The following is a 26,662-nucleotide window of genomic DNA, read 5'->3' as shown; positions in this document are numbered from 1 at the left end:
TTTGAAAAATGTGTGTCAGAGGAGAAAGGGTAAGAAGAATCTTTATGTAGCTATGCTTTTGTAGGTCATACCCTTACCACACATTTTTCATTTTTGAAAGGATAATAACAGATGGCATTATTTGGTTTGTATAGTCCTTAGGAACTTTTTAAATGAAGTCTATTTTTCCCTAAATAAATTTACACAGAGAAAAGCATTTTTAATTTAAAGAATTGATAAGAAGAGCTGAACCAACAAAAAAATCTTTTTTTTTTTTCCCAAAAGCTTGGGCAAGGGGCAGGGAGAGAAAGCACAATGCTGGTAGGATTCATAGTATTAAACTCCTCTAATTGTAGGAGTTAGAATCTGTATGTAGTTATCTAAAGAAATGAATTGTGTTAGATTTTTAGAAGGGTGACTACTTCCTTAGCCCTTTGTAATTATATAGAGGAATCATCCATCTGTTTTTCATACCAAGAAAATTCTGTTCTCTATCACTCAAGACAGTAATTATAGTAATAGACTTGTAATTTCTTCTGTGTTGCACAGAAAGTATATTCCTGTGTGACAGTTGCCAGACGTTAATTTCTGGTTACCAATAAATCGGGTTGTGTTTTTGTTTGTAAATTTGTTCTTGAAAATCCCTGTAGGACTCTTGAATTTTCCAGTAGCTGATTCACCAGGATACCTACTCCAAAGTAGTTTCACTTGCCAGAGTGTATATCTTAGAAATAGACTTAACAGGTCATAAAATTGTCACCATTGTATAATATAGTAGCAGCAGAAATGAATTATGACTTGGAAGTCACAGGCTCCTGGTTTGTTTTGCTTTAAGATAAAAATATAATGAGATTAGTTCTTAGAAGTTTGAGCCTAAAGTCTTGTACTTAACCTTAACAGGTTTAGTATAGACAGAGGAAGAACACAGAAGTTCTATTCAAGAGAAGTTTCCTTATGTCAGGTAGTTTAAGAAGGTAAGATTTTAGGTGTGACCTTTAAAAATATTTTTAAAGGATATAGGCTAATGTATTTCTAAAAGGATAATTCAGATAAATCATAATTTGACCTATTCTGTTGTTATTCTATATTAACATTTCTAATTATTAACTTACCTAGACAACCATTCTGTTGACACTGTATTCCTTGCTGTTCCTTGAGGAAGACACCCCATCTCTCAACTCTGGGCATTTTCACTGGCTGTCCTCCATGGCTGAGATGGTCTGCCTCTTCATCTCTGCATCCTAGCTACCCTTGGCTTCCTTCAAGTTTCAGTTAAATCCCAACTTCTACGAAAAGCCTCTCCTGATCTCCCTTAATTCTAATGCCTTCCTCTTGTTGATTATCTCCAATTTGGACTTAGTTTGTACATAGTTTGTTTGCATGTTGTCTCCCCCATTAAACTGTGAACTCCCTGAGAGCACAGACTTGTCTTTTGCCTTCCTTTGTAACCTCAATGTTTAGCACAGTGCCTAGAATGCAGTAGACACTCAATAATTATTTATTGAACTAAGAATTATAAAAGTTTTGATGGATTTCCTTTTAATTTGATCGGATTTAGTATGCTAGCTCAGATAGTGTCTTTAAGATTTGGGTTACAGGAGACAGAATTCATAGTAATTAAAGAGATTGATGAATTGGGAAGCCAGTATGTCAGCATTAATATTGAAGTCACCAATGATGAGGACAGGGGTTGAGGCAGAGCGGAAGACTGAGAGCCAGGTGTTAAACTCGGTAAAGAAGGAGGAAGAATGACCTGCATGGTAGTGTATGACATTAACAAAGATCTGGACAAGGTGATATAATTGGATAATGATAGCCCATAATTTGTAATGCATTAAGGTTTGCAAAGTGCTTTTTACATACATTATTTCATTTGGGTAATGTTGAACTTCAGAGGAGAAGTCAACAGAGGGAAGAGTATGGAATTAACAGGAAGTCTGGAAGTGAAAGTAGGAAACAAGTATTCCTTCTCCTGTTGGAGTGAGAGGAAGCACGCTGGTGGAAGAAGTAAGTAGTAGAGAGAGGGTAGCAAAGGATGGGGATGGAGAGAGTGAATAATAGAGGAGGAGTTCCATAGAACGAAGTATAAGGGGAGGACAGAGGGAGGATAGGGACTGTGGAAGGGTAGAATTGAACAGATTAGGAATTAAAGTAGCCCAGGAAAGGGCATTTTGCCTAGATAAGGTTCTGAATCACAGAGATGAGAGGAGCAGAAGAAGATATTGTAAAACAAAGTGATGGGAGAGTCCCAAACAAGGAGAAACTCAAATCAGTTCTAAGCTATGTGTTTGCTGAGCTTTAGTTTCCTCCTCTGTGAATGGAGATAACAGCATTTGTGTTACCTCCTTCATCGAGTTATTGTATTTTCTTTCTTTAAATTTTTATTATTTTTTAACATTTTTTTCTTTTTAGATTTTGAGTTCCAAATTCTCTCCCTCCCTCCCTTCTCCTACTCACTAAGAAGGCAAGCAATTTGATATAGATTATACATATATGATTATGCAAACCATATTTTCACATTAGTCATATCACAAAAATGAAAAGAAGAAAAATAGAGAAAATTATACTTTAGTTTGCAGTCAGAGTTCATCAGTTCTCTCTCTGGAGGTGGGTAGTATTTTTCATAGTGAGTCCTTTGGAATTGTCTTGGATCATTGTCTTGGTAGGAGAATCTATGTCTTTCACAGTTGATCATCATTACAATATTGCTGTTACTGTGTACAGTGTTCTCATGGTTCTGCTCACTTCACTTTGCATCAGTTCATATAGGTCTTCCCAGGTTTTTATGGAACCATTCCTTTGTTGTTTAGTTGTTTTCAGTCATGTCTAACTCTTCATGACCCCTTTTGGGGTTTTCTTGGCAAACATACTGGAGTGGTTTGCCATTTCCTTCTCCAGTTTATTTTACAGATAGTGAAATTGAGGCAAAAAGGGTTAAGTGACTTGCCTGGAGTCACAAAGCTAGTAAGCATTTGAGACCAGATTTATACTCAGGTCTTCCCGGCTCCAGGCCCAGGGCTCTATCTACTGTATCATCCACCTACCCTATAGCACAATAGTACTCCATCACAATCATGTGCTACAACTTGTTCAGGCATTCCCCAATTGGTGAACATCCCCTCAATTTACAATTCTTGGCTCCACAAAAAGAGTTGCAATAAATATTCCTGTACATATAGGTTCTTTACCTTTTTCTTTCATCTCTTTGGTGTACAGATCTAGTAGTGATATTGTTGGGTCAAGGGATATGCACAGTTTTATAGCCCTTTGGGCGCAGTTCCAAATTATGCTGCAGAGTGGTTGGACCAGTTCACAACTCCACCAGCAGTTCATTAGTGTACTAATTTTCCCTCATCCCCTCCAACATTGGTCATTTTTTATAGGTATGCTGTGGTACCCCAGAGTTGTTTTATTTTGCATTTCTCTAATCAATAGTTTCACAGAGTTATTGTGAAGAAAATATTTTATTAACTAAAATTTTATATGAATTGGAGCTGATATTATTCTGTAGAATATACAAAGATAAGTACTGAAGGCATAAGCCACCAAATCCAGTGATGTTATTATGGTCAAGCTTATTTGGGCTTCTCCAAGTGATCAGGGAGCTATTAGTTGGCTTGCAAATTTGAGAGGAATGATCTACCCCAGGGGTAGGGAACTTGCAGCTTCAGGGCCACGTGGCCCTCTAGGTTTTTGGATTCAGTCAAAGGGCCAAACTTGAGGACCTAGAGGACCACATGTGGCCTTGAGGCCACAGGTTCCCCACCCCTGACCTGCCCTTTGTTCATTGCCTCAGGGAGAGCTACCTTATTTCTGTTGCACCTTGTTTTTGTTGCTTTTTTTTAAGTCCAAAAATTGGATTGTAACCTTTTATCACATAATCGTCTCATGATAGAATTCTGTTCATCACGCCATTTAAAAGGTAAACAGAGCAGCAATGTATTCACCAGTGGCATATAGATACACATTTATCTCTCATGCATTGTGAGCCTGAGTGCATGAACATTGTCAGTATTCAATTTGAAGGTATATTCACAAGTATTCTGTGCATCCTAATCATGCACCAAAGACAGTTTAATAATAAATGATTTTTAAGTAATACTGGCATAATTTAAAAAAAGCCCACTTTTTTCCCATAAAATTGGCATGAAATTTGCCATGATTATGTCGTGAAATACAGTATCTCACTTCAGCTTCTCTTTCAGCACCTTGTACCTTCTGATGGCTTTTAATTAAGGAGGGCGTATATAATCCTGCCTATGTCCAGAATCCTTTTCTATTTACATACACTGACACTACTCTTCCATTGAGGTTGGTCCCAGCAACAGTGTACACGTACAAACAGCTTCCAGAAGAGTGAATGATTCTCTGAGCTCATTTCTAAAAGAGCTTTTATTTCACCAAAACATAGCAGTTTTAAAAATTTTAATAGAATTTAACAAAACTTTTAGGCAGAAATTTAAAGTGCATTCAACATGACATAAGGTTTTCTTTTTTCCCCTTCATTTAGACGTATTTTGTTTTTCTTTCTTGTACTCAGATACTACATCAATATACTAAGTGGTTCTGAGCCTGGGATTTTCTCATTTTCTTTGGATGAAAGCTTTGATTAGCTTTTAAAAATACTTATGTAATTGGTTTGCCTTTTTGTTGTTGTTTCCTAATAAGATTAGACAGCATCAACAAATTATTTTGTGATAAACTGAAATATTAGTGTGTGTTATGTTATAGTGGGTTATAATTTAATACTTTGTAATATTCAAGTGAGCACTTTTAGGATCAAATATTTCTTCCCCTTTGTTAGTAGTTGTGGCAAGAATGGTTTATTCTGACCTAATTGTATAGCAGTTGCTGTTCTTGGTAGACATCTATCTGAAACTTCTTAATTTTTTCAAAAAAACTTTATTTTTGTTGGTTATACTTCCTAATAGGTCTATGACAAAACAAGTTGTTATTTCACAGAATTGCAGAATCTGATTTTGAAGCAAACTCAGAAATCATCCAGTCCAACCCATTCCCTAACAAGAATCTCTTCACTACCATTCCTGAAAAGTAGGCATCTTTTTTTGAACATTTCTTCTAGTGAAGAAGGGAACTTACCACCTCCCTAGATAATCTATTATACTTCAGGATGGCTCTAATTGTTAGCAAGTTTTTTCTTTGTTAACACTATCATTCTCACCATCACCTATAGTTGTACCATCTCCGTGATTTTGAAATTCATAGGCTCATAGAATCCTAGATTTAGAACTGAAAGGAACTCTAGAGGCCATTATCTCTAACCCTCTCCTTTTACAGATGAGGAAATTGAGATGCAGATTAAGCATTCCAAAATTCCTCTTTCTGACAGTAATATCCTGATCTTCCTTCCCTTCTTATCTCCTATAAGCTCCAGGCCTTGTTTTCCCCATGTCTCACCTACTCTGGTCTTGAGCCTATAGTTAACCAACTCAACTATGTCCTTGTTCTTGTATGATCCTTTTGATCCAGTATGTCTTGTATGTCTGTACAAGGCATCCTTGATTCCTTTGTTCATTTGTCCTACGACTGGTCCAGCCTTTCCAATCCTCAACCCCAGATTGCTTTCACCTTCCTCCTCCTGTAAGCTTCTAGAGTAAAGCTGCCAAATACTGTGAGAGTGAGTCCATGGCATTGATTGGTTCCAGTGAAATGCACATTCTCTAATCATTACTCGATCTGCAGTTTTATTTTTCCTTCCCTCAGTGACTGTTTTAAATATCCTTTTCTCTCCTAGTGCCCAGCTCTCCTCTGTCACAAACCCACTACATGATATCATTCATTTGCTCTTCTTTTGCTTTAGCCTCTCAGGAATAGGTGACCCTTTTCCTTGCTAACGATTGGGTAACAGGATTTAAAGTTGGAAGGAACCATAAAGATGATGGACTGTAACTCCTTCATTTAGCAGATGAGGAAACTCAAAGGCATTAACTAACTTTCCTAAGATCACTCAAGTAATAAGTAAGAAGCTTGGAATTTGAGCCCAAGTCCTCTGACTACAAAATGAAATCTCTTTCTTATTAAAACAATTATAAACTTAATATTAAGAATAAATTCAACTAATTAAGCTTTTGTTATAACTATTTACTTTTACCCTTTAAAATTTTTAATTCATCTTTTTTTCTCCCCTTTCATTTCTTAATATTTACTCTATCTCTCCTATCCAATTGGGCCATCCGTTTTTAAGAAAGAAAGAAAAAAGTCATTTAGGAAAACTAATCAACACATCCGCCAAATATGACAGTATTAGGTAATGTCCCATACCCATAGTCTCCTACCTCTCTCTGTAAGGGAAGAAAGGAGGTACATTTGCTCATTTGTTCTCTAGGGGTAAACTTGGTCATTATAAAGTACGTAGTGATCAGTTTCTTTTTGTTGTTGTTGTCACTCTTTTGATTTACATTATTGTAGTCTTGTACATTGTTTTCCTGTTTCTGTTTATTTTCTAACAGGTCATATAAGTCTCTCCATGCTTCTATGAAATTTTCACATTTATTGATTTCTGCAGTTCGTTACTTTTGTGTACCACAACTTATTTAGTTATTTCCTGTTCCACCATTCTCCTAGTTCCCCAGGCTTACAACCTAGATGTCATCCTCTATTTTTCACTGTCTCTTACCCCCCACATCCCAATATGTTGTCAAGGCCTGTCGATTTCACTTTTGTAACATCTTTCAAGTATGGACCCTTCTCTTTTCTAATCCTGCCACCATGGTAGTACCAGCTCTCAGCCCCTCAGATCTACACTATTGCAATAGCCTGCTGGTTGGTTGGCCTACCATAAGTCTCTCCCCACTCCAGCCCATCCTCTATTCAGCCACCAAAGTGATTTTCCTAAAGTACTTGTCCAATTATGTCATCCCTATAACTCACTAAACTCCAATGGCTCCTTTTCACTTCTAGGATTGAATGCAAAATCCTCTTTTCAGCATTCAGAGCCCTTCACAAGCTATGCCTCCTCCTTCCTCACCTTTCCAGTCTTCTCCCCTCACACATACTCTTGATTCCAGTGGTCCTCTTGCTGTTCCCTGAACAAGATATTCCATCTCTTGACTCTGGACATTTTCTCTGGCTGTTCCCCATACCTGGAATATTTTCCCTTCTCATCTCCTCCTCTTGGCTTCCCTCTATTCTTTCAAGTCTCAACTGAAATCCTGCCTTCTCCAAGAAACCTCTTCCATTCCTTCTTAATTCCAGTGCCTTCCCTCTGTTGACTGTTTCCTGTTTATCCAGTACATACCTTGTTTGTACATGTGTTGGCTTCTTTGTCTCTCCCATTAGCTTGTGAGCTCCTTGAAGGCAGGTACTGTCTTTTGTATTTCTTTGTATCCCTGGTGCTTAGCACAGTACTTGGCACATAGTAGGTACCTAATAATTGCTTATTGATTGATATTGTTTTTAGTTATTTGCTACTGAAAAAAGTGCTGTTATGGATAATTTCCGTTTACATAGGATCTTTTTTTTTTTTTTTTTTTTTTTGTCATTCACCTCCTTTGGTTATATGCCTAGCAGTGGGATCTCTGGGTCAAAGGGAAAGGACATTTTAATAGTTTTCTTAGCATAATTTCAAGTTGCTTTCTAGAATGGTTGGATCCATTGGCTGTACCAGTTATATATCTATTTTATCACAGCCTTTCCAACACTGATTTTTGTTTTCTTTGTCAATTTGCTAGGTTTGAGAGTCATTTTGATTATCATTTCTCTAATTATTAGTGATCTGGGGTACATATGATCTATAATAGTTTGCAATTCTTATTTTGAGAAGATCCCATTCCTCCCCATTGTCTGCAGGAGATTGCCTTTGTAATTATCCTCCTATTCTCTCTAACCTTAAATCTCTTCCTTACTATTTAGACCTTCTCTGCTTTCTACAAATATGCTCAAATTTGCCTTATCCTTAGAGGGGGAAAAACCCCCTCACAACCACTAAGTATTTCTTTAAGCTATCATTCTATAGCTCTTCTCTCAGCCAAATTAGAAAAAGCTGTCTGCAGTGATTGCTTTGACATCTTCTCCACCCCTTACTTCTCAACAAGGTCACCAGTTGTGAGCTTGTTCTGGGATCACTCACCTGAAACTGCTGACTCCAAAATAACCAGGCATCTCTTAATTTCTTAAACTGATGCTTTTTCTTAATCCTCATTTTTCTTGACCTCTATAGAATTTGGTAATGTTGACCATTCTTTCTTACATTTCCTCTCTCCTCTGGGTTTTCATGTGACCTTTCCTTCTCAGTTCTCCTCCACCTGTCCAACCACTCTTTCTCACGTTCCTTTGCTATATTATTATCTACATCATGCCGCCTAACTGTCTCTGGCTCCATCATGGGTCACCATCTTTCCTCTTTCTACACATTCTTTTCCTTCAGTTCATCAGTTCAAGTGATTTTAATTACCACCTCTATGCTGACTATTCTACATAGCTCTACATATCTGATCCTAGTCTATCTTCTGAGCTCCGGGCACGTATCACTAACTTGTGTGGGATATTTTGGATTAGATGTTTTCCAGGCAGCTCAAACCCAACAGGTCCAAAACAGAACTCATTATTTTTCCTTAAAAACCTACTCCTCTCCCACACTTTCCTATTTCCATACACTATCCCTCCCATCACTCTTGCTCATGATCTTAGTTTCATTCTCAACTCCCCATTTTCTCACACCACGTAAATCAGATGCCAGATCGTGTTCATTTTACCTCCACAATATATCTCTCATTTGTCCCCTTCTCTCCTCACACCCAGCTACCACCCTGATTCAGCCCTCCTCACCTCTAACCTGAACTATTTTAACAGCTTCCTATTTAGTTTTCCCACCTCAAGCCTCTACCCACTGCAGTCTATTCTTCATTGAAAAGGAATAATTTTTAAATCAGTTAGTATTGATTACTTTGATTTATTTTTAGTTTGATCATAAGACTAAGCTCCATTCTTTAGGAAAAACTGGCCTTAACAGCTAAACCAGACCAACATAGATAGATTCTTAAGTCTAGGTAACTATAGATTTAGTGAATAGATAGATTGGTAGGACTTTATCATTTAGTAACAGATAATTTAGAGTAAGACATATATCTTTAAGACATATAATCCCATAATCATGGGATTATAAGACTCTTTTTAAAGGCTAAGTTTCCCCTTCTGGCAGCTGGAAAAAAGAGGTGTTGACTCCTAGCTTAATGATTTTAAGTTCCCCTTTTTTTCTTGAGGTAAGAGTTAAGTATAAGTTAAATAAAATAATCTTCTAAAGGCAAGTTTCCCTTTCTGGCAGCTGGAGGATGGAGGCTGCCTGCTAGCTTAACCACAAGTTCCTTTTTCCAGTCTTAGTGGAAACTGTAGGCCCCTTTAAAGTGAGCTTTTTAACAGCAAAACGCTGCAGGTAGAGGACAGAGATTCCTGAGGCAATCTCACTTTGACAGACAGGTTGATAGACATGGGCCCTAATCCAATAGAATATCAGATTTAATAATTGTCCCCCCCCAGAAACTCACCATTATGTCCCTGACACACCCACATTCAAAATGTTACCAACAGTATGAATTTGGGTTAAGAAAGCCCTGGAGGAGTAACATAGTCGGATGACCTGCCTTGTCCAATTGAATTATGTTCAAAACAAGTTTCCTAAGATTGCAGTAATTTTTAATTCCTCTTTTCTGTTATAAAAATAAGCTCTGTAAATCATTCCTTGGTCACTAATTACTGAAGGATTAGTTGATCTGACTTAATGGTAACCTGTTGACTGTTACTATTAAATCATTACTGGGAAGCTTTGTAGCTCAGAATTATTTTCTATTTCAGACAATTAATTTTAATACCCCATAGCTTCCAAAGTGATTTTCCTGAAGCACAATTCTGACCATCTTACTCCCCTGTTCTTTTTAAAAGTCAGTGGCTTCCTATTACCTCCAGGGCCATATATAAACCTTTTTGTTTGGCATTTAAAGACCTTCACAGCTTAGCCCCAATCTACCTTTCCAACCTTATTATACATTACTCCCTTTCATGTACCTTATGGTCCAACCATACTGGCCAACGTGCTGTTCCTCATACACAGTATTCCATATCCTATGTCTGTGACTGCATTGGCTATTCCCCATGCCAAGAAGGCATTCCTCCTCACTTCTGTGTCTTATAATTTCTATTTTCCTTCAGTGTTCAGCTCATGGACCACCTTGAAAATGAAAATTTTTCTGACACCCCTCAATTTCTAATGCCTTTCCTGCCAAATTATCTGGTATCTATTTCATATAAAGCTATCTATGTACTTTTATCTTCAATGCATAAAATAGTGCCTGATACACAGTAGGTATTTAATAAATGCTTGTTGATTGATTGAAAAGTATTCATGCATATTGACCATGATGAGTGTTGTCTTTTTTAGTTTTTTAAAATAATTTGTGTAGAATAAGAATTAATTTTTCTTTAAATGTTTGATAGAAGTCACCCATAAATCTGACAAAACCAAGAATTCCCCCCACCCCCACCTTGGTACTTCCTTTGTGTCTAGTTCAATTTCATTTTCTAAAATGAAATTTAAACCTCTTCTATATTCTGTTCATTTGAGCATAATCCTTCGTTTTTTAAAAAAAATTTATGATGAGTAAAATGACACTGAGGCAAGATTTCCAGGCAAATTAACAGTTTATTGACAATGATCCAGATAGCTGCTAATAAAGTGAATCACTCTGGTCACCTCAGCAAAGCCAGGGACCGCAATGGTATGGAAAAGACCATTTTTATTGAGACCCTAAAGGAGGGGGAGAAATCAGGGTAGCCAGTAAGCATAACCCTTATAATTAACTGCTGCTAGGGAAAGTGGGGTGGGCTTCAAGTGGGGCTGATCACACCCCTCTTTGACAATTAAGGAATGTTAATTGTTTTATGTGCCTCAATTGCTTCTAGTGATCTTGGCTAGAAAATCAGAACCACTCCATCGATATCACCCAGTTAGCCATCCCCTTGGGGAGACCAAATCATCTCTGATTTTGACAAGGAGAGACAAGGATGGGAGAGCTGTCCCTTAGGCAGGGGCCCAGCCTAAGCTGGTTATTTATTTATAGGTAAACAAAACAGGGATCCCAGCTTAAACTGTTTAGCAAGCAGATTTTGGGGGGCAGGGGGAAGCTAGGAGTGATCACACTATTCAGCTGGGTCTTTAGTTCTCGCTGGGAGAGACCAGCCTTTTGAGCCACATCAAGAAATGAGGTTTGACAAAATGGAGAATAGATCAATTACAGAGCAAAATTAGTTATTAAAAGATACAGCATGATTTTAATTTTCCTCAAAATTCTCAGTATTGTGGCATATCATTATGTGTAATAGGTACTAATAGTTCTTTTTATTTCCTCTCTGTTATGATTTCTCCTTATTCATTTTTTATTTGGTAATTTTATTTTCATCTGTCTTCTTTTAAAGGTTTGACAATTTTTTTTAAGGAATCAGCTTTTAGTTTTGTCTATTAATTTGTAACTTCTTTGCTTTCAATTTTTTGGTGATTGATTTGGATTTTTAAATTTTATTTTTCTGGTTTTTAAATTGCTTCAATTAATTAATCCATTTCCCCACCCTGTTTTCAGAAATATAACTTTCCTCTTAGAACTGCTTTAGCTGTGTCCTGGAAATTTCAGTGTGTTTTCTCATCAACATTATTTTCATTCACATAGTTATTAATTGCATCTATGATTTGTTCTTTGACTCCCTCATTATCCAGGATGTCATTGTTAAATCTCTACCTGTGTCATTATCTTTTGTTTCTGTTCTCCATCTTGATTTTTCTTTTTTGCCTTATATGCTATGGAAGATGTGTTTAGGATTTTTGCTTTTTGCATTTGTTTATCATTTCATTTTGCCCTAGCACATGGCCTGCTTGTTAAAGGCATCATATAGTTCAAAGAAGTATATGTTCTTTAATATTCCCATTCAAAAAATATCACAAATCTTTCTGCACTTCATTCTTCAAATTTGTTCACTTCTGTATTTTCCTTGTCAAAAAATCCTTCTGTTAAGTCTGTCCAGCTCTGAGAGAGGAACGTTAAAGTTTCGTACACTTGTTGTGTTACTGTGACTTTTTTTACATTTTAATTAACTTTTCCTTCATGAATATGTTTTCTATGCAATTTGGTCCATATATGTTTATATTAATATTGGTGCCTTATAGTTGCTTTAAATATAATGTCATTTCCCTAGTTATCTCTCAAAATGTTATTTTTTTCACTTGTCTGAGAATATGATTACAACTTTCGCTGTTTTGGATTAGCATGATGCAAAGTAAACTTTGTTCCAACTCTCAATTTCATTCTCTATCTTTATTTTTATTTTTTATAAACATTTGTGATATTCCATTCATTTATTTTGATTTTTATATTTTTTTTCCAATTACATGTAAAAACAACTGTTAGTATTCAATTTTTTAAAATTTTGACTTCCAGATTCTCCCCCTCCCTCCCACCTCCTTGAGAAGGCAAGCAATTTGATATAGATTATATATGTGCAGTCAGGCAAAATATATTCTATATTAGCCATGTTGCAAAAGAAAACAGAGACAACAAAAAGAAACAGAAAGCTTTAAAAAGTATGCTTCAATCTGTATTCAGACTCCATCAATTCTCTTTGCTACTTACTCTATAAGTAGATAGCATTTTTCATCATAAGTCCTTCAGTATTGTGTTGGATCCTTGTATTGCTGAGAATAACTAAATCATTCACAGTTGATTATAGTACAGTATTGCTGTTACTGTGTACAGTGTTGTCTTGGTTCTTTTCACTTTGCTTTGCATCAGTTTATATAAGTCTTCCCAGGTTGTTCTGAAAGCATCCTGCTTGTCATTTCTTATGGCACAATAGTATTCCATCACAATCATGTAGCATAACTTGTTCAGCCATTCCCCAGTTGATGGGTATCCCCTCCATTTCTGATTCTTTGCCACCACAAAAAGAACTACTATAAATATTTTTGTACATATAGGTCCTTTTCCTTTAAAAAAAAATCTCTTTGGGATACAGACCTAGTAGCAGTTTTGCTGGATCAAAGGGTATGCACCATCTTATAGCCCTTGGGCATAGTTCCAAATTGCTCTCCAGAATGGTTGGGTTAATTCACAACTCCACCAACAGTGCATTAGTGTCCCTATTTTTCCATATCCCCTCCAACATTTATCATTTTCCTTTTATGTCATATTAGCCAATCTGATAGGTGTGAGGTGGTACTTCAGAATTGTTTTAATTTGTATTTCTCTAATCAGTGTGATTTAGAGCATTTTTCATATGACTATAGATAGCTTTGATTTCTTCGTCTGAAAACTGCCTGTACATGTCCTTTGGCCATTTATCAATTGGGGAATGACTTGTACTTTCATAAATTCAACTCAGTTCTCCACATATTTGAGAAATGAAGGCTTTATCAGAGAAACTTTCTGTGAACATTTTTCCCCAGTTTCCTGTTTTCCTTCTAATCCTGGCTGTATTAATTTTGTTTGAATAAAAAAACAAACAAAAAAAAACCTCTTTAACTTAATGTAATCAAAATTATCCATTTTATATCGCATAGTGCTCTCTATCTTTTGTTCTGTCATAAATTTTTCCCTTACCCATAGATCTGAAGGTAAAATATTCTATGCTTCTCTACTTTGCTCATGATTTTATCCTTTATGTCTAAATCATGTACCTGTTTTGACCTTATCTTGGTATATAGTGTGAAATATTGGTCTATACCTAGTTTCTATCAAACTGCTTTCCAGTTATCCCAGCAAATTTTTGTCAAATAGCGAGTCTTGTCTGAAAAGCTTGGTTCTTTGCATTTTCTCAAACACTAGATTACTGTAGTCATTACTTATGTGTATTGTGTACCTCATCTATTCCACTGATCCACCACTCTATTTCTTAGCCAATACCAGATTGTTTTGATGATTACCACTTTGTAATACAGTTTGGGATCTGGTATGACTAGGCAGCCTTCCTTCACATTTTTTTTCCATTGATTCCCTTGATATTCTTGACCTTTTGATCTTCCAGCTGAATTTTGTTACTATTTTTTCTAGCTCTATAAAATAACTTTTGGTAGTTTGATTGGAATGGCATTGAATAAAGAAATTGATTTAGATAGAATTGTCATTTTTATTATGTCGGCTTGGCCTACCCGTGAGCAATTGATATTTTTCCAATTGTTCAGATCTGACTTTGTATGAAAAATGTTTTGTAATTGTGTTCATATAGTCCCTGGGTTTATGTTGGCAGGTAGACTCCCAGGTATTTTATATAGTCTGCAATTATTTTAAATGTCTCAGCAGAAGGGCTAAACCAGATTGAGGGTCATCAATAGTCCTTAAATTTGTCAGTGAGTTAGGGGGATGTCTCCCCCAAGCATGTGAAGACTTCTCCCAGCAGAATAGGTGGATGAGAACAATTTGTTCCAATAGCCATGAAGGTAACTGAAGCAGTGGCTGTGGAGCACTTAGAGCTTGGTCAGACATCGAAGACACCAAAGTCATCTACCGCATCCTGGACCATCACCAGCCGTCTTGACTTTCGTCCTGCCACTGGACTTCAATGACTATGGTCAAGAGAGAATGAGGCTGACAACTGTGTGCAACTCTGCCTCACTGAAAACCAGTTCATGCATGAGTCAAGAAATCACTTGTGATGTCATTGGTCCTATTCAGAAAGGAAAGATGATCTTCCTATGATTACTGTGCATTTTCCTCTCTCTTGTTTTTCTCCTTGTTTATTCTCCTTTCTCTTTCCTTTCTCCTTATCCCTCCTCAGAAGTCTGTTTTGCTTCTGACCATGGTTGCCCTTAATCCACTTTTCTTTCTATCAACACCCCAACCCATTCTCTTATCCTCTTCCCCTCCTACTTTCCTGTAAGGTGAGGTAGATTTCTGTGCCCAACTGAGTCTGTACGTCATTCCCTCTTTGAGCCAGTTCCAATGAGAGGTTTAAATGTTGTTTAAGTTGTTTCCCCTTCCACATCCCTCTCTTAATTTTATTTTTTTTATTTTTTATGTCATCTCATTATCGTCAACTCCCTTCTATGCCTTCTGTCTATGTATACTCCTTCTAATACTCTAATAATGATAAACTTCTTAAGAGTTACAAATATCATCTTCCCACATAGGAATGTAAACAGTTTGACTTTACTGAATCCCTTATGATTTCTCTTTCCTGTTTACCTTTTTATGCTTCTCTTGAGTGTTATATTTGAAAGTCAAGTTTTCTATTCAGCTCTTGTCTTTTCATCAGGAATGCCTGAAAGTCTTCTATTTAAATAAATGATCATTTCCCCCCTTAAGGATTATACTCAGTTTTTCTGAGTAGGTGATTCTTGGTTGTAATCCTAGTTCTTTTGCCCTCCAGAATATCATAATCTAAGCCCTCTGATCCTTTAAGCTTCTAAATCTTATGTGATCCTGATTCTGGCTCCACACTATTTAAATTGTTTCTTTCTGGCTTCTTGTAATATTTTCTTCTTGACCTGGGAGCTTTGGAATTTCACAATACTATTCCTAGAAGTTTTTGTTTTGGGATCTCTTTCAGGCATGGAGTGATTAGTGGATTCTTTCAATTCTATTTTACCCAGAGGTGCTAGGATATCAGGACAGTTTTACTTGAGAATTTCTTGCAGTATAATGTCTAGGCTCTTTTTTTAATCATGGCTTTTCCCAGGAATTCTTTTTGGGCTAGAGTCCAATTCACATTTTTCTTTGAGGCTTTGCATGTAGCTGTTTTGACTATATTGTCTTCTGAGTTTCTGTCTTGATTTTCCTTGTCACCATAGTAAATTTCTATGATCAGGTTCTTTTTTGTTGTTGTTTGCTCATTTCTTGCCTTTTAACTTTGTGTTAAAGTTGAGCTTACTTCCAGGGTGGAAGGGACATTATCCCTTCCAAGCTTCAGGTTTTTCGTGCTGCTGTTTTCAGAGCTAGTTCTGGGTGTCTATAAGTTTTTGGTTCTTCCAAAGTGGTGTTATCTAAGAGAGGTATAGTCACTGCTCTCCTGATCTGTGCTCTGGTCTATGAGCCACCACAGTCACTGTTTTCTGCTCTAGAATTGTGAACAGAGCCCCTGTTCCCCTATGGCTGCAGATGCTTTTGCTCCTTATGACCCTGAAATTGTGACCTGGGCTCCTGCCCTCTTGTGGCAACAAACATCAATTCTCCTTTTTGCCTGGGACCTGAAACTAGGGCTCCTCCGTGAACTACCACAAGCAATCTTCTCCACCCTGGAAATGTGACCAGGGCCCCTGCTCCCCACAGCAACTCCTCTTCACCCTTAGACTGCTTACCTGGAACTGTGATACGGGTAATGCAACAGGGTCACAATTCTAGTGCCAGCAAAGGGTCCTCCGTAACCTCCTCCTGACCAGTTGTCCAACCCCTTACTGTCTGTGGGCTGAGAGCTCATGAATCTGCTGCTGATGCTGCTGCAGCTGCCTCCAGAGCCTGCTGCTGGCTTGCTTGGGTGTGGCCTGCTCTCCAGGCTGGACCACCAGCCCAGTGACACAGACCTTTTCTGCCAACCTCCTAAGTTACCTCGGGCTAGAAAATTGTTTCACCCTGACCTTTTGTTGGTTCTGCCATGTCAGAATTCAGTTTGAAGTGTTATTTTAAAGTTGTTTGGAGGGAAATTTTGGAGAACTTAGGCGAGTCTCTGCCTTTACTCCACCTACTTCTGTATCTTTATTTTTCGACATGTTTCTCATATATAGCAGATTGTTGGATTTTGTTTTCTTATCCATTCTTCCACTCTTATTTTATTGAATAGTTTCAATGCACTTACATTTAAAGTTATGATTGTTAGCTTGGGTTTTCTTCCTTTGTTTCTCTCTTAATGATTTTTATTTCCATCTTCCTTTATGTTAGTACTTGGTCCTATGATTAGCTTTGTTTATGTTGCTTTGATGTTAATCTAGTTCCCTACTTTCCTTCTCTCCCATTTCCCATTTGCCTGTCTCCATCCTAAGTTCTTTGAATTTACTTAAATTGCTCATTTCTTTTTAAAATGTATTCATCAATTTCTTCCCTTTTGTGTCCCTTCTCTTTTCTTGCCTGGTTAAATGAGTGCTTTACCATCTTCCCTGTGCTCCAAACTCTTATTTTAAGTAATTTTCTTTTACTGCCCCCATTTCCAAAAAGTCTTCCTTTGCTTTATCTTCCTCATTATTTCACTTCTTTATACTGTATTCTGAATTTTATTTTCTGATTCATGGGATATACTCTTACCTTTTCCTTCTTTATTCTCTCAGTGTCCCTTATAGGGGTCAAGCTTCTGAAGTACCAGAGCTATCTCTTCTACACAATGTCTATGTTATTACATTTGTAAATATTACCCATCCTCCTTTTTATTAGGTGTCTCACTCTTAGAAATACCAATTCATGAGGGAAGCAGTGCTAGAGGGTAGAAATTCCTCTGTGCCTGAGATCATGAGGCTTGGCCCCTACCTTCTACCCAGTCACCATTCCTAACACTTCACTACCCTATCTCTGGTTCTGTGTCTTCCTCCCTCTCCTTTTTTCACAAAATCTTCAGAACACATCTATTAACTATTGTCAGGTTCAATTCAATACAAGTCCAGCCAGATCTCCCACTACTTCTCTGTGTTACAGATGAACTACTTTACTTGCTAGTCCCAAAAGGTGCACTACGCTTTTCTTTTTCTATACACCTCGTGTAGGTGACTTCATCTGAATGCCTTACTCTCATCTTTGCCCTTCAAAATTTTGCCTGTCCTTTAAGGCTCAGGTCAAATGCCATTTCCTCTATAAATCCTTTCCTGCTTTTCATAGGAATAAATATTCTCTGCTTGAAATCCTTTAGCATGTGTACTTTTCTCATCTCATATCTTTTATATTATAGTTATTTGATACATGGTACAATGGAAGGAGCATTGGCTCTAGAATCAGAGGTCCTGGGTTCAAATCCTGCTTGATACCATTTATGTGAACTTGGCACAGTCACTTATCTTCCCTGGTCCTCAGTGTCTTTATCTATAAAATGATGGGAATTGGACTAAATGTTTTCTGAGGCCCTTCCAACTCAAGATCTTTGATCCTCTGTCCAGCTTCAAACACTGACTAGTTGTGTGACCCTGGGCAAGTCACTTAACCTCTATTTGCCTCAATTTCCTCATCTGTAAAATGGGGATATAATAACACCTACGTCCTAGGGTTGTTTTGAGGATCAAATGAGATAATAATTGTAAAGTGCTTAGCATAGTGTCTGATACAGAGTAGGTGCTATATAAATACTTATTCTTTTCCCCTTCCCATCATTCTTCTGCTGCCAGACTAGACTCTCTGAGAAGAGGAACTAGACACAGTTGTATTTCCCATGGAGTCTATCATAATGCTTTGAACATAGTAGTCGTGAAATGAATTTTTGTTGAATGAATGAATATGAATGAGATAGTACAATGTATGACTACAGAATTGGATTTGGAGTCAAGATCATGGACCTGAGTTTGACTGTAGGCTTTGCTTCTTATCTCTTTGACCTTGACCAATCCACTCCACTGTGCAGTTTCCCCATTTCTAAAATGAGGGCATCATAAGGTCTCTTTAAGCTTTAAAAATATGTCCCAATAATGAAAGAAGAAGTCATGGAAAAATTGTTCAAAATGATAAAGCAGCTGTTACTGTAACAGCATGAGACAGCACAGTGTAAGGAGAGGTAGGGGGTCTGGGTTGGGATTCAGGAAGTCCTGCTATTGCCTTGTTCCAGTCCTCTGGGCCTGAGCAAGCAGCATCATCCATAAAATAAGGGTGGGAGCAAAGGGACTCTTAGGGTCCCTTGCAACTCTGATGATCTGTGAGTCTCTAAATTATTATTCCTTCTCTCTTATTGGGAGTTCATGTACATCTACAGAAGTGTTTGGCTCTCCATTGGTTTATGCTGAAGAGGAAAATTGCTCCTGTCCCCATTTGGTGATTTCTGTGACTGAGGGACAAGTCGTCTTGTTATAAGGATCAAATGAGTTAACATATGTCAAGTGCTTCACAAACCTGAAATTGCTAGCTACTCTAATTATCCTTCGATGGTATGTGCAACGCCATCTGGTGGGCGAGGGGTGGGAAGGAGTGGCTATAAGGCATTCCCTTGGGTGCATATTAGAAGGCCTCTCTACAACTTTTTTTCTTTTTAAAAAGTATCAGAGGCGGGGGCCAAGCAGACCACCATCCACCAGGAACTGAGTTTCTTGACACATGGACAAACTCAAGTTCAGGAGAGAATATGGAAGGCTCTTTTCCTACCATGTTTGAAGAATATGCCTGGTACAAAAGGTAGACTTGGGTTGTTGGAGAAATAAAACCATGTGAGACCTCTATTTGAAATTACATTTGTGCCCTCCTGGAGGGCAAACAAAATGAAGAAATGAATTAAGGAACAATGCATTTATGAGATCCAGAAGGGTCAGTGCTATATTATCTCCTTATGGTCATCATATTTAATAGCTCTGAGACAGTGTTCGCCTCCAGCTTATTTTATGAGATATTTAACCATTGCAAAATTAAGTTTCACAAGGGAATAGACCCATATAACTTCTCTAGTGTTACAGAGCTATGAATCTGGCCTAACCTTCCTATCTTCATGGAAAACCATTTCTAAGAACTTTATTTGAGGAGAAGTATTTATTGAATCATAAGATTGATACAAAGCATTAGCTTTCTGTGTTGCCAAATTAATATTTTGCTATGGTGAATCCCATCAGTTCATTATTTCCAACAGCAGATGGTAGCATTTTCACATGAATTTACTTCTGAGTTGATGTGGAAAAAAAATGCCAGTGGAAAAAATCCTGATAGTTTTGATGTCTTTTGTTTCTGAAAATGATCTTTTTTTAAAAGATGTAAAATATTGTCAAAGGGAGTTATTTAGAACTCTAATTGTTAAGTGCATTGGCCTAGAATTTGCAGCTTCTTCTCTCTTCTCTTTTAAATAAAGGAAAAAATTTGTCCTTCTCTAGACCTTTAGCTCTTCACCTGCCCTCCCTGGTCTGACAACGATCACTGAATTATGGCCACCCAGACAGAATGGGCCAGTTGTGGCAAAGGAAGTTCTGGGGAATAACATTATTTAATGTGGGGGATGATGTATGAGTGCTAGACTTGGAGGCAGGAGGACCTAAGTTCAAATCTTACCTTTGTGAGTATGGCCAAGTCACTTGACCTCTGAGCCTCAATTTCCCTATCTGTAGATTAGGGTTAATATCTATAGTACCAGCTTCACAGTGTTCTTGTGGGTCACAAACAGAACGGTATGTTAGTGAAGCGTTTCGCAAACTTTACGAACTATGTAGATGTCAGTTGTTGTTGTTGTTATTCTGTGTCCCGCTCGTACAACAATATCAGTAACGACAACAAAGCCCCACATCCAGGGGGCTCTTAGAGGCAGAGGCAAGAAATCATGAGACCAGCACTGGCCCTGAGTGGCCGATGTCAGAGGTGTTCTAGTTGAATTACTACCTTTCCACCTAAGTGGAAGTCAATAGGAGATTATATTCCTTTGTATGTGGGTTATGGGTTGGGGAACAGAAGTGGGGATGATTCTTTTGCTTTATTTCCTCTATTATTTAGTTTGCTGTTCTGTCCCAATTAGCTAATTTGCTGTTGGATGGATAGTTCTTCTTTGGTCTGTCATGGGAATCCATGGTTTAGGAGTTTATATTTGCATAATTAAGATTGGCCAAAATATCCCATAGTGCCCTGGGGTAGCTAAGGATTGTAGAGCCAAATGGAAACCCTGTTTTACAGGGTTTTTTTTTTTTAAACATCCCTTTTGTTGTATTTTCTTACCACCTCTAGTGCTTCCAACACTAACCTGAAAGAGCCATACCATGGTTTTGTAATATCTTCTTTTTCTCTGCCTTGCTTTCATCTTTTATACAGATTTTTTAAAAATCTAAGTTGTTTGATGACACCTCTCTGTATCCACATTAATCTCATTAGATAACTACCCATTTTCCTCTCTCAGGAATTGTTTATTCTTGAGAGGTTCTCATCTCTCCTAACTGTGCCCTCTACAAATGCTTTGAAATCTATGAAATTGGGCTCCTTTTTTGGTCTTTGATAAACTCTAAGATTTAGTGGTGATTTTTCCCTAAGGTTTTCATTATTCTCTCCATTTCTTCCTCCTCCAACCAGCAACTAGTTTCTCCTTGTTCATAAGAATCATATCCAGCATAGAATTTCCTTAATTCATTTCTCTAAGTTATAAAGGATGAAATTTTCATTGGAGCAAGTCAAGAAATCATTAGCTTTTCTGCTTTTATCTCAGCGTGAGGAGAGAAGAGAGAAGACAGAGAGACTAAGACAGAGAGAGAAAGAGTTGGGTGGGGGGTGGAGGAGGGAGGGTGAAAATTACTAAATTTCTTCATTCAGGATTTGAGGAATGTTTCAGCCCATTCACATTTGCACCAAATTCTAACTTTTCCTTAGATCATTAAGCAGTTCCTAACACAGTTTTCAAAGCCTGTAACACAACTCTGAAGCTACTGTCCCAACACCCACTTGCAATGGAAGGTTGGATCCCCAGAAGCTCTCTAGGCAATGAGGATCTAAGGGTGGTTTTTTAATAGTAAGCCTCACGACCTCTCATCAAAATGTTTCCTCCCATGATTATCAGTTGATATCAAGTAGTCAGCCATACTTAATTAGCCTTTGTGAAGAGATAGTTACTGAGGAGTAGAATCAGAATGGTTGGTGCAAATTATCTCCCCAAGTCTGTACCACACCCTCCTGCCAGTGTATGCAGAGACCATGGGGGAAGGCGGTCTCAAGCTTGGAGCACATGTGGCACTAGATGATGACTCTCAGCTCCTGGAAGTCCTTTTGCTGGATTCCTCTAGATCTTCCTGGTAGGTCTGGTGTAGAATTGTGCTGCTGTCTTTGTAGAATCAATGAAGCTGCCTTTCCTTGGAGTATCTAATGTGTCCTTTGCTCCTAACATAGCCACCCAAGCCCCTGGGATGCTGGGAGGATTCCAGTCCCTAACACTTTACCCTTGGAGGTTCACAAGGCACTCATCTGGTCATGGTTGTTGTCCATGGCACTCTCCTCTCTCCGACCCCCAGCAAATCCTTCTTGGAGGCTTGGCTGTCCCTTTTTCTTTTTTCTGCTGCCACTATTATAATAGAGGCTCACACAGCCACCTCCCTAGATTATTTTATTAGCCTCCTAATCAGCCTTCTCATCTGCAGTCTCTTCCCCTAGGTCTTAGTCTCCTCATCTCTACAATGAGGGGGCTGGCCTTGATGGTATCTAACTTCCCTCCTAGAATTAAATTCATAATCCTATGAGCCCTTTGTTGTACATCATACCACTGAGAAATTAACTTCTGTAGGCATAGATCTTCTCAAAACTTTTTTTTAATGATTCTATTTCAGTAAAGCCCAAACGTTCAAGGACCGGCATCATGTGGAACCATTTTATGCTTTCAGCTTTGTCTCACCCTGCTTCCCTTCACATAATATACACTTGCCCAAACCAGACTTCTCATACTCTTTGCCACCTTTTCTACCTCTGTGCTCTTACTCACAGCATTCTTTTTGCCTAGAATGTCAGTCCTGCCCTCTTCACCTATTGAAATTCTAAGCCTTTAAGACAGAGTTCAGATGTCACTTCTTCCCTGAAATTTCCCCTATCCCCCAGTCACAAATTTTCTTTCCCTCCTGTGTTCTCACATAGTTTTATTTATAGCCATATGAACCATTTTGTGCTATAATTATTGGTGTGTATTTCTTCTCCCTCACCCTTTCTGATTAAAAGCAAGGACTGATAGATTATATCTTGTTATATAGCATTGTATCTTGCCAGCACCTAGGCTCCACGTTGTAGGCTATTAATGAGACTACATATAGAAAGCACTTTGCACTTAAAATACCATTAGCTAGTCAAAGTAAAACCAACTACTGTTATCATTGTTGTTTGTTTAGTAGAATTAGTTGAACTTGTTCAGAGCCATATTGATGAGCAATCTTGTATACACTTTGCTTTTTTCAGGAGCACCCAATACTTGGACAACCTTTCTTTGTCCTTCATCCTTGCAAGACAAATGAATTCATGACTTCTTTGCTAGAAAATTCTGAAAAAGACAATAGGTAAGAGATACTAGTCTGATACATTTAATTGCATTTATATTTAAATGTAAATATGTGGTTCTAAAATAATATTATTAAGATACTATAGATTTTAAATGTAACATTTCAGATGGTAGTAAGATACGCTTTTAAAAAAAATAATTTAAGTAACCAGTGCCTAGTATGATGCTGGGCACACAGTAGATATTTAATAAGTACCTATTGTTTGATTTTCTGTGATGACTCCAAACCACCATGAAAATGTTGATATTCCTTTCAGTTTTGCTTTTTTTTTTTTTTAAAGGAATATAAACTACATTACATCGTGGCTCAGCATCGTCGGGCCAGTGGTGGGGCTGAACCTACCTTTGAGTTATGCCAAGGCAATGTCATAGCACGATGCAAAACCAGATTGACACAAGGTAAAGGAAAGGGCACTTGTTTGTCATATTTTGCTGTTACATGAAGGAGTTTCAGTATCGCTTTAGTACCCTCCATTTTTGTTGTTGTTTTTCAGTCATTTCAGTCATATCTGACTCTGTGACCCCATTTGGGATCTTCTTGGCAAAGATACTGCAGTGGTTTGTCATTTCCTTCTCCAGCTCATTTTACAGATGAGGAACTGAGGGAAACAGTTAAGTGACTTGCTCAGGGTCATATAACTAGTATGCGTCCCAGGTGGGATTTGAATTCAGTAAGATGAGTCTTTCTTATCTCCATACTATTGGATCACCTCGCTGCCCAAGCACCCTTCAAGTGAACCCTTAAAATGAAGATTTTTCCCCTTTATAAAATGTTGCAGTGCTGGATTTGGACTAAGGATTCCATTCCTGGCTCTATTTACAGATTCCTTGTGACCTTGGGCAAGTCTCTGGGCTTCAGGTTTCCTCATTTGTAAAATAAGGCATTGGACAAGATGACTCCTGAGGGCCCTTCTGAATCTAAATCTGTGGTTCTGTTGTGACACACTGGGCTTTCCCACTGCCCGGCTGGCGCACACATTCAGGTTCCACCTTCACAGGGCCAGGCTGACTTATGGAAGTCTTCATTCAAATGGCTCTTGGGGGCTCCCTGGTCACCTTATTTTGTCACTGTCTTTTTGCTTTGTTTCTGTGCTATATTCAGGTCTCTGAGTTAAATCCCACACACTGACGAGTCATGGCAGTAATTGGAACCTTCATTTTCTTGAGCAGCACAGGATGGATGATGGATAGTGTCACCTGCTATAATCTTCACTGGAGTAGTTTCTGTTTTACTTTGGAAACAACACACCAGATGACAACTGAAGACAAAAATGTTTGTAACACCTACCCCAAAGACTCAGGTGATTGGGCTTCACTGAGAGGGAGGATACATTGTTGAGCATCCTGTGTCCCTGAAGTTGATGGAAGAGCCATTTATTATTGCTCTGACCACATCCTTTCTTCTGGCCTTAGGGCTTTACCCTGAAATGGATATGAACATTCATTGTGAACGTGACTGAAGTCCCCTGGTATAACATTTTTTTTAATATTTAAAATAGAAAATTGGTTTTATGTACTTAAAATAATTTTCACTTTTTATTCTAAGAAATAACAAACCACTACTTGTACTGGGCACATGGTTGAGACTTAATAAATACCTTGCCATTGACTTTTTATTTTTCATTTTATAACATGTTCTCCTTTCTATCCCTGTCCCCCTGCATCCTCCTTATTTCCGAGCATTAAATTCTATTTTCTTTAGATTCTATTTCAATTCAGTCAGATTTTTTTAAAGCATCCATTATGTGCCAGGCTCCCTTCTAGCTGCTGAAGATGTAAAGACAAAAATGAAAATGTCTCTGCTCTCAAAGAGCTTATATTCTACTATGGGGAATGCAAGAGGGTGTCATAACTTTGACACAGATAAGGAAAAATAAAATATATGCAAATTAAATGAATGCCACTGAGGAAAGAGTTCTGACTTTAGAGAAGACTTGGGTTCAAATCCTACCTCAGTTTCATCCTATATGACCTTGGACAAGTCACATACCCTCTGTGGGCCTAAGTTTTCTCATCTGTACACTTAGCAGATTGAACCAGATGGCCTCCTGATGTACCTGTTATCCTAATATCATGTGATCCTCTGAATGTCAAGCCTATGACCCTTCCCACAAATCTGTTTCTTTAGGCAAGTGGAGGGAGTTATGTCTATGATAATAATATGAATAGCTACCGTTTATATGGGACCTAGTAGGCGTCAGGCACTATGCTGAGTATCATAGGTCTCCCCCATTAAGTGACAGGGACTGACTTTTTATATCCCCAACTCTTAGTACAGTGGCTGGCACGTAGTAGGTACTCAATAAGTGTTTATTGACAGAATGAGTGCTTTACATATATTATCTCATTTGATCCTCACAAGCACCCTGGGAAGTAGGTGCTATTATTGTCATTTTACAGATGAGGAAACTGAGGCAAACTTTTAGCCTTTAAATTATAATCAACTTTTGAAGGTTTTACATGGTCCTACTATGAGATAAGGGCAGCTAGGTGGTGCAGTGGATAGAGTGTGGGGCCTGGAGTCAAGAAGACTCATCTTGCCGAGTTCATATGTGGTCTTAGATACTTACTAGCTTGTGTGACCCTGGGCAAGTCACTTAATCCTGTTTTCCTCAGTTTTCTCATCTGTAAAATGAACTGGAGAAGGAAATGGCAAACCATTCCACTATCTTTGCCACAAAAACCCCAAATGGGATCACAAAGCATCAGACACGACTGTCATTTAGCTATGGTGACATAGGCATGTTTTTTAACCTCTGGTCATTTTAGTCTCCTTAATAAAATGCAGAGCTTGGGATGGATAATTTCTCTTCTCTGTTCCAGCAGTAACATTCAATAAGTCTAGAATCTCTCCGAATTTGTGACTGGTATAGAGATGGCTTGTTGGGAATGTTAGTTAAGGTTTACATCTTAAAGAACAGAAGAAAGCACTCCGAACTGGGAGCTGAGAGACCTGGGTCCTACTCCGGGCTGTGGAATCCTGTGTGACTCTGGGAGAAATCACTTAGAAGGAACTTTCATTATCTAGTGGTTACTGTGTGCCCCATGCTGGGAATGCAGATGCAGGCTCCCCCTGCCCCCAAGCTTGTCCCCACCCTCAAGGAATATCATTCTAATGGGGAAGCTGTTGCTTCAACGAGAGTTGCAAAGTGGGGGTGTAGGCGGGTCAGGCAGCAAGGACAAGGCCCGAGAGTCAAAGAAGGAGCATGGACGGGCCAGGAATTTCCTAAAACAGTAGCCAGTCAGAGAAGGGAACCGAGGCATCTCTAGGGAAAGGAAGCTGTGGCTCTGAGGTGGGAAAGATCAGAGTCAGTGGCAGAGCCTCTCTGGGCCTGTTTCCACATCTATGAGCACGAGGATTTTTTTCTTTTGGGTGAGGGCAAGTGGGGGTAAGTGACTTGCCCGGAGTCACACAGCTAGTGTTTGTTATGTGTCTGATGCTGCATTTGAACTCAGGTCCTCCTGACTCCAGGGCCAGTGCTCTATCCACTGCGCCACCTAGCTGCCCCAGCATGAGGATTTTTACATCCTCCTCACCCCTTAACCACACAAACACACACACACCCTAAGGGATTTCTAA

At 38.3% G+C, this 26,662-nt stretch overlaps 1 protein-coding gene across 5 annotated transcripts in view; it reads left to right on the top strand.

Moving 5' to 3' along the window:
* ATG10 (autophagy related 10) overlaps window positions 1-24,691 on the top strand; it is a 293,726-nt gene extending 269,035 nt beyond the window's left edge. For 4 of the 5 annotated variants that reach the window (XM_027864306.1, XM_027864309.1, XM_027864305.1 and 1 more), the window contains exons 6-8: window positions 22,983-23,080; window positions 23,364-23,481; window positions 24,185-24,691. In XM_027864306.1, coding sequence (XP_027720107.1) covers window positions 22,983-23,080; window positions 23,364-23,454 — 189 coding nt within the window. In that variant the 3' untranslated portion in view covers window positions 23,455-23,481; window positions 24,185-24,691. The remainder of the gene's footprint in view (window positions 1-22,982; window positions 23,081-23,363; window positions 23,482-24,184) is intronic. The other variant, XM_027864307.1, reaches the window with a different exon arrangement.
* The last annotated feature ends 1,971 nt before the right edge of the window (window positions 24,692-26,662 follow it).

The sequence above is a fragment of the Vombatus ursinus genome, unplaced genomic scaffold, assembly GCF_900497805.2.
Source record: "Vombatus ursinus unplaced genomic scaffold, bare-nosed wombat genome assembly UNPS02014774.1, whole genome shotgun sequence".
Classification (NCBI taxonomy): domain Eukaryota; kingdom Metazoa; phylum Chordata; class Mammalia; order Diprotodontia; family Vombatidae; genus Vombatus; species Vombatus ursinus.
The sequence above is the reverse complement of the archived record's forward strand: the minus strand, read 5'-3'. Positions and strand labels throughout refer to the sequence as shown.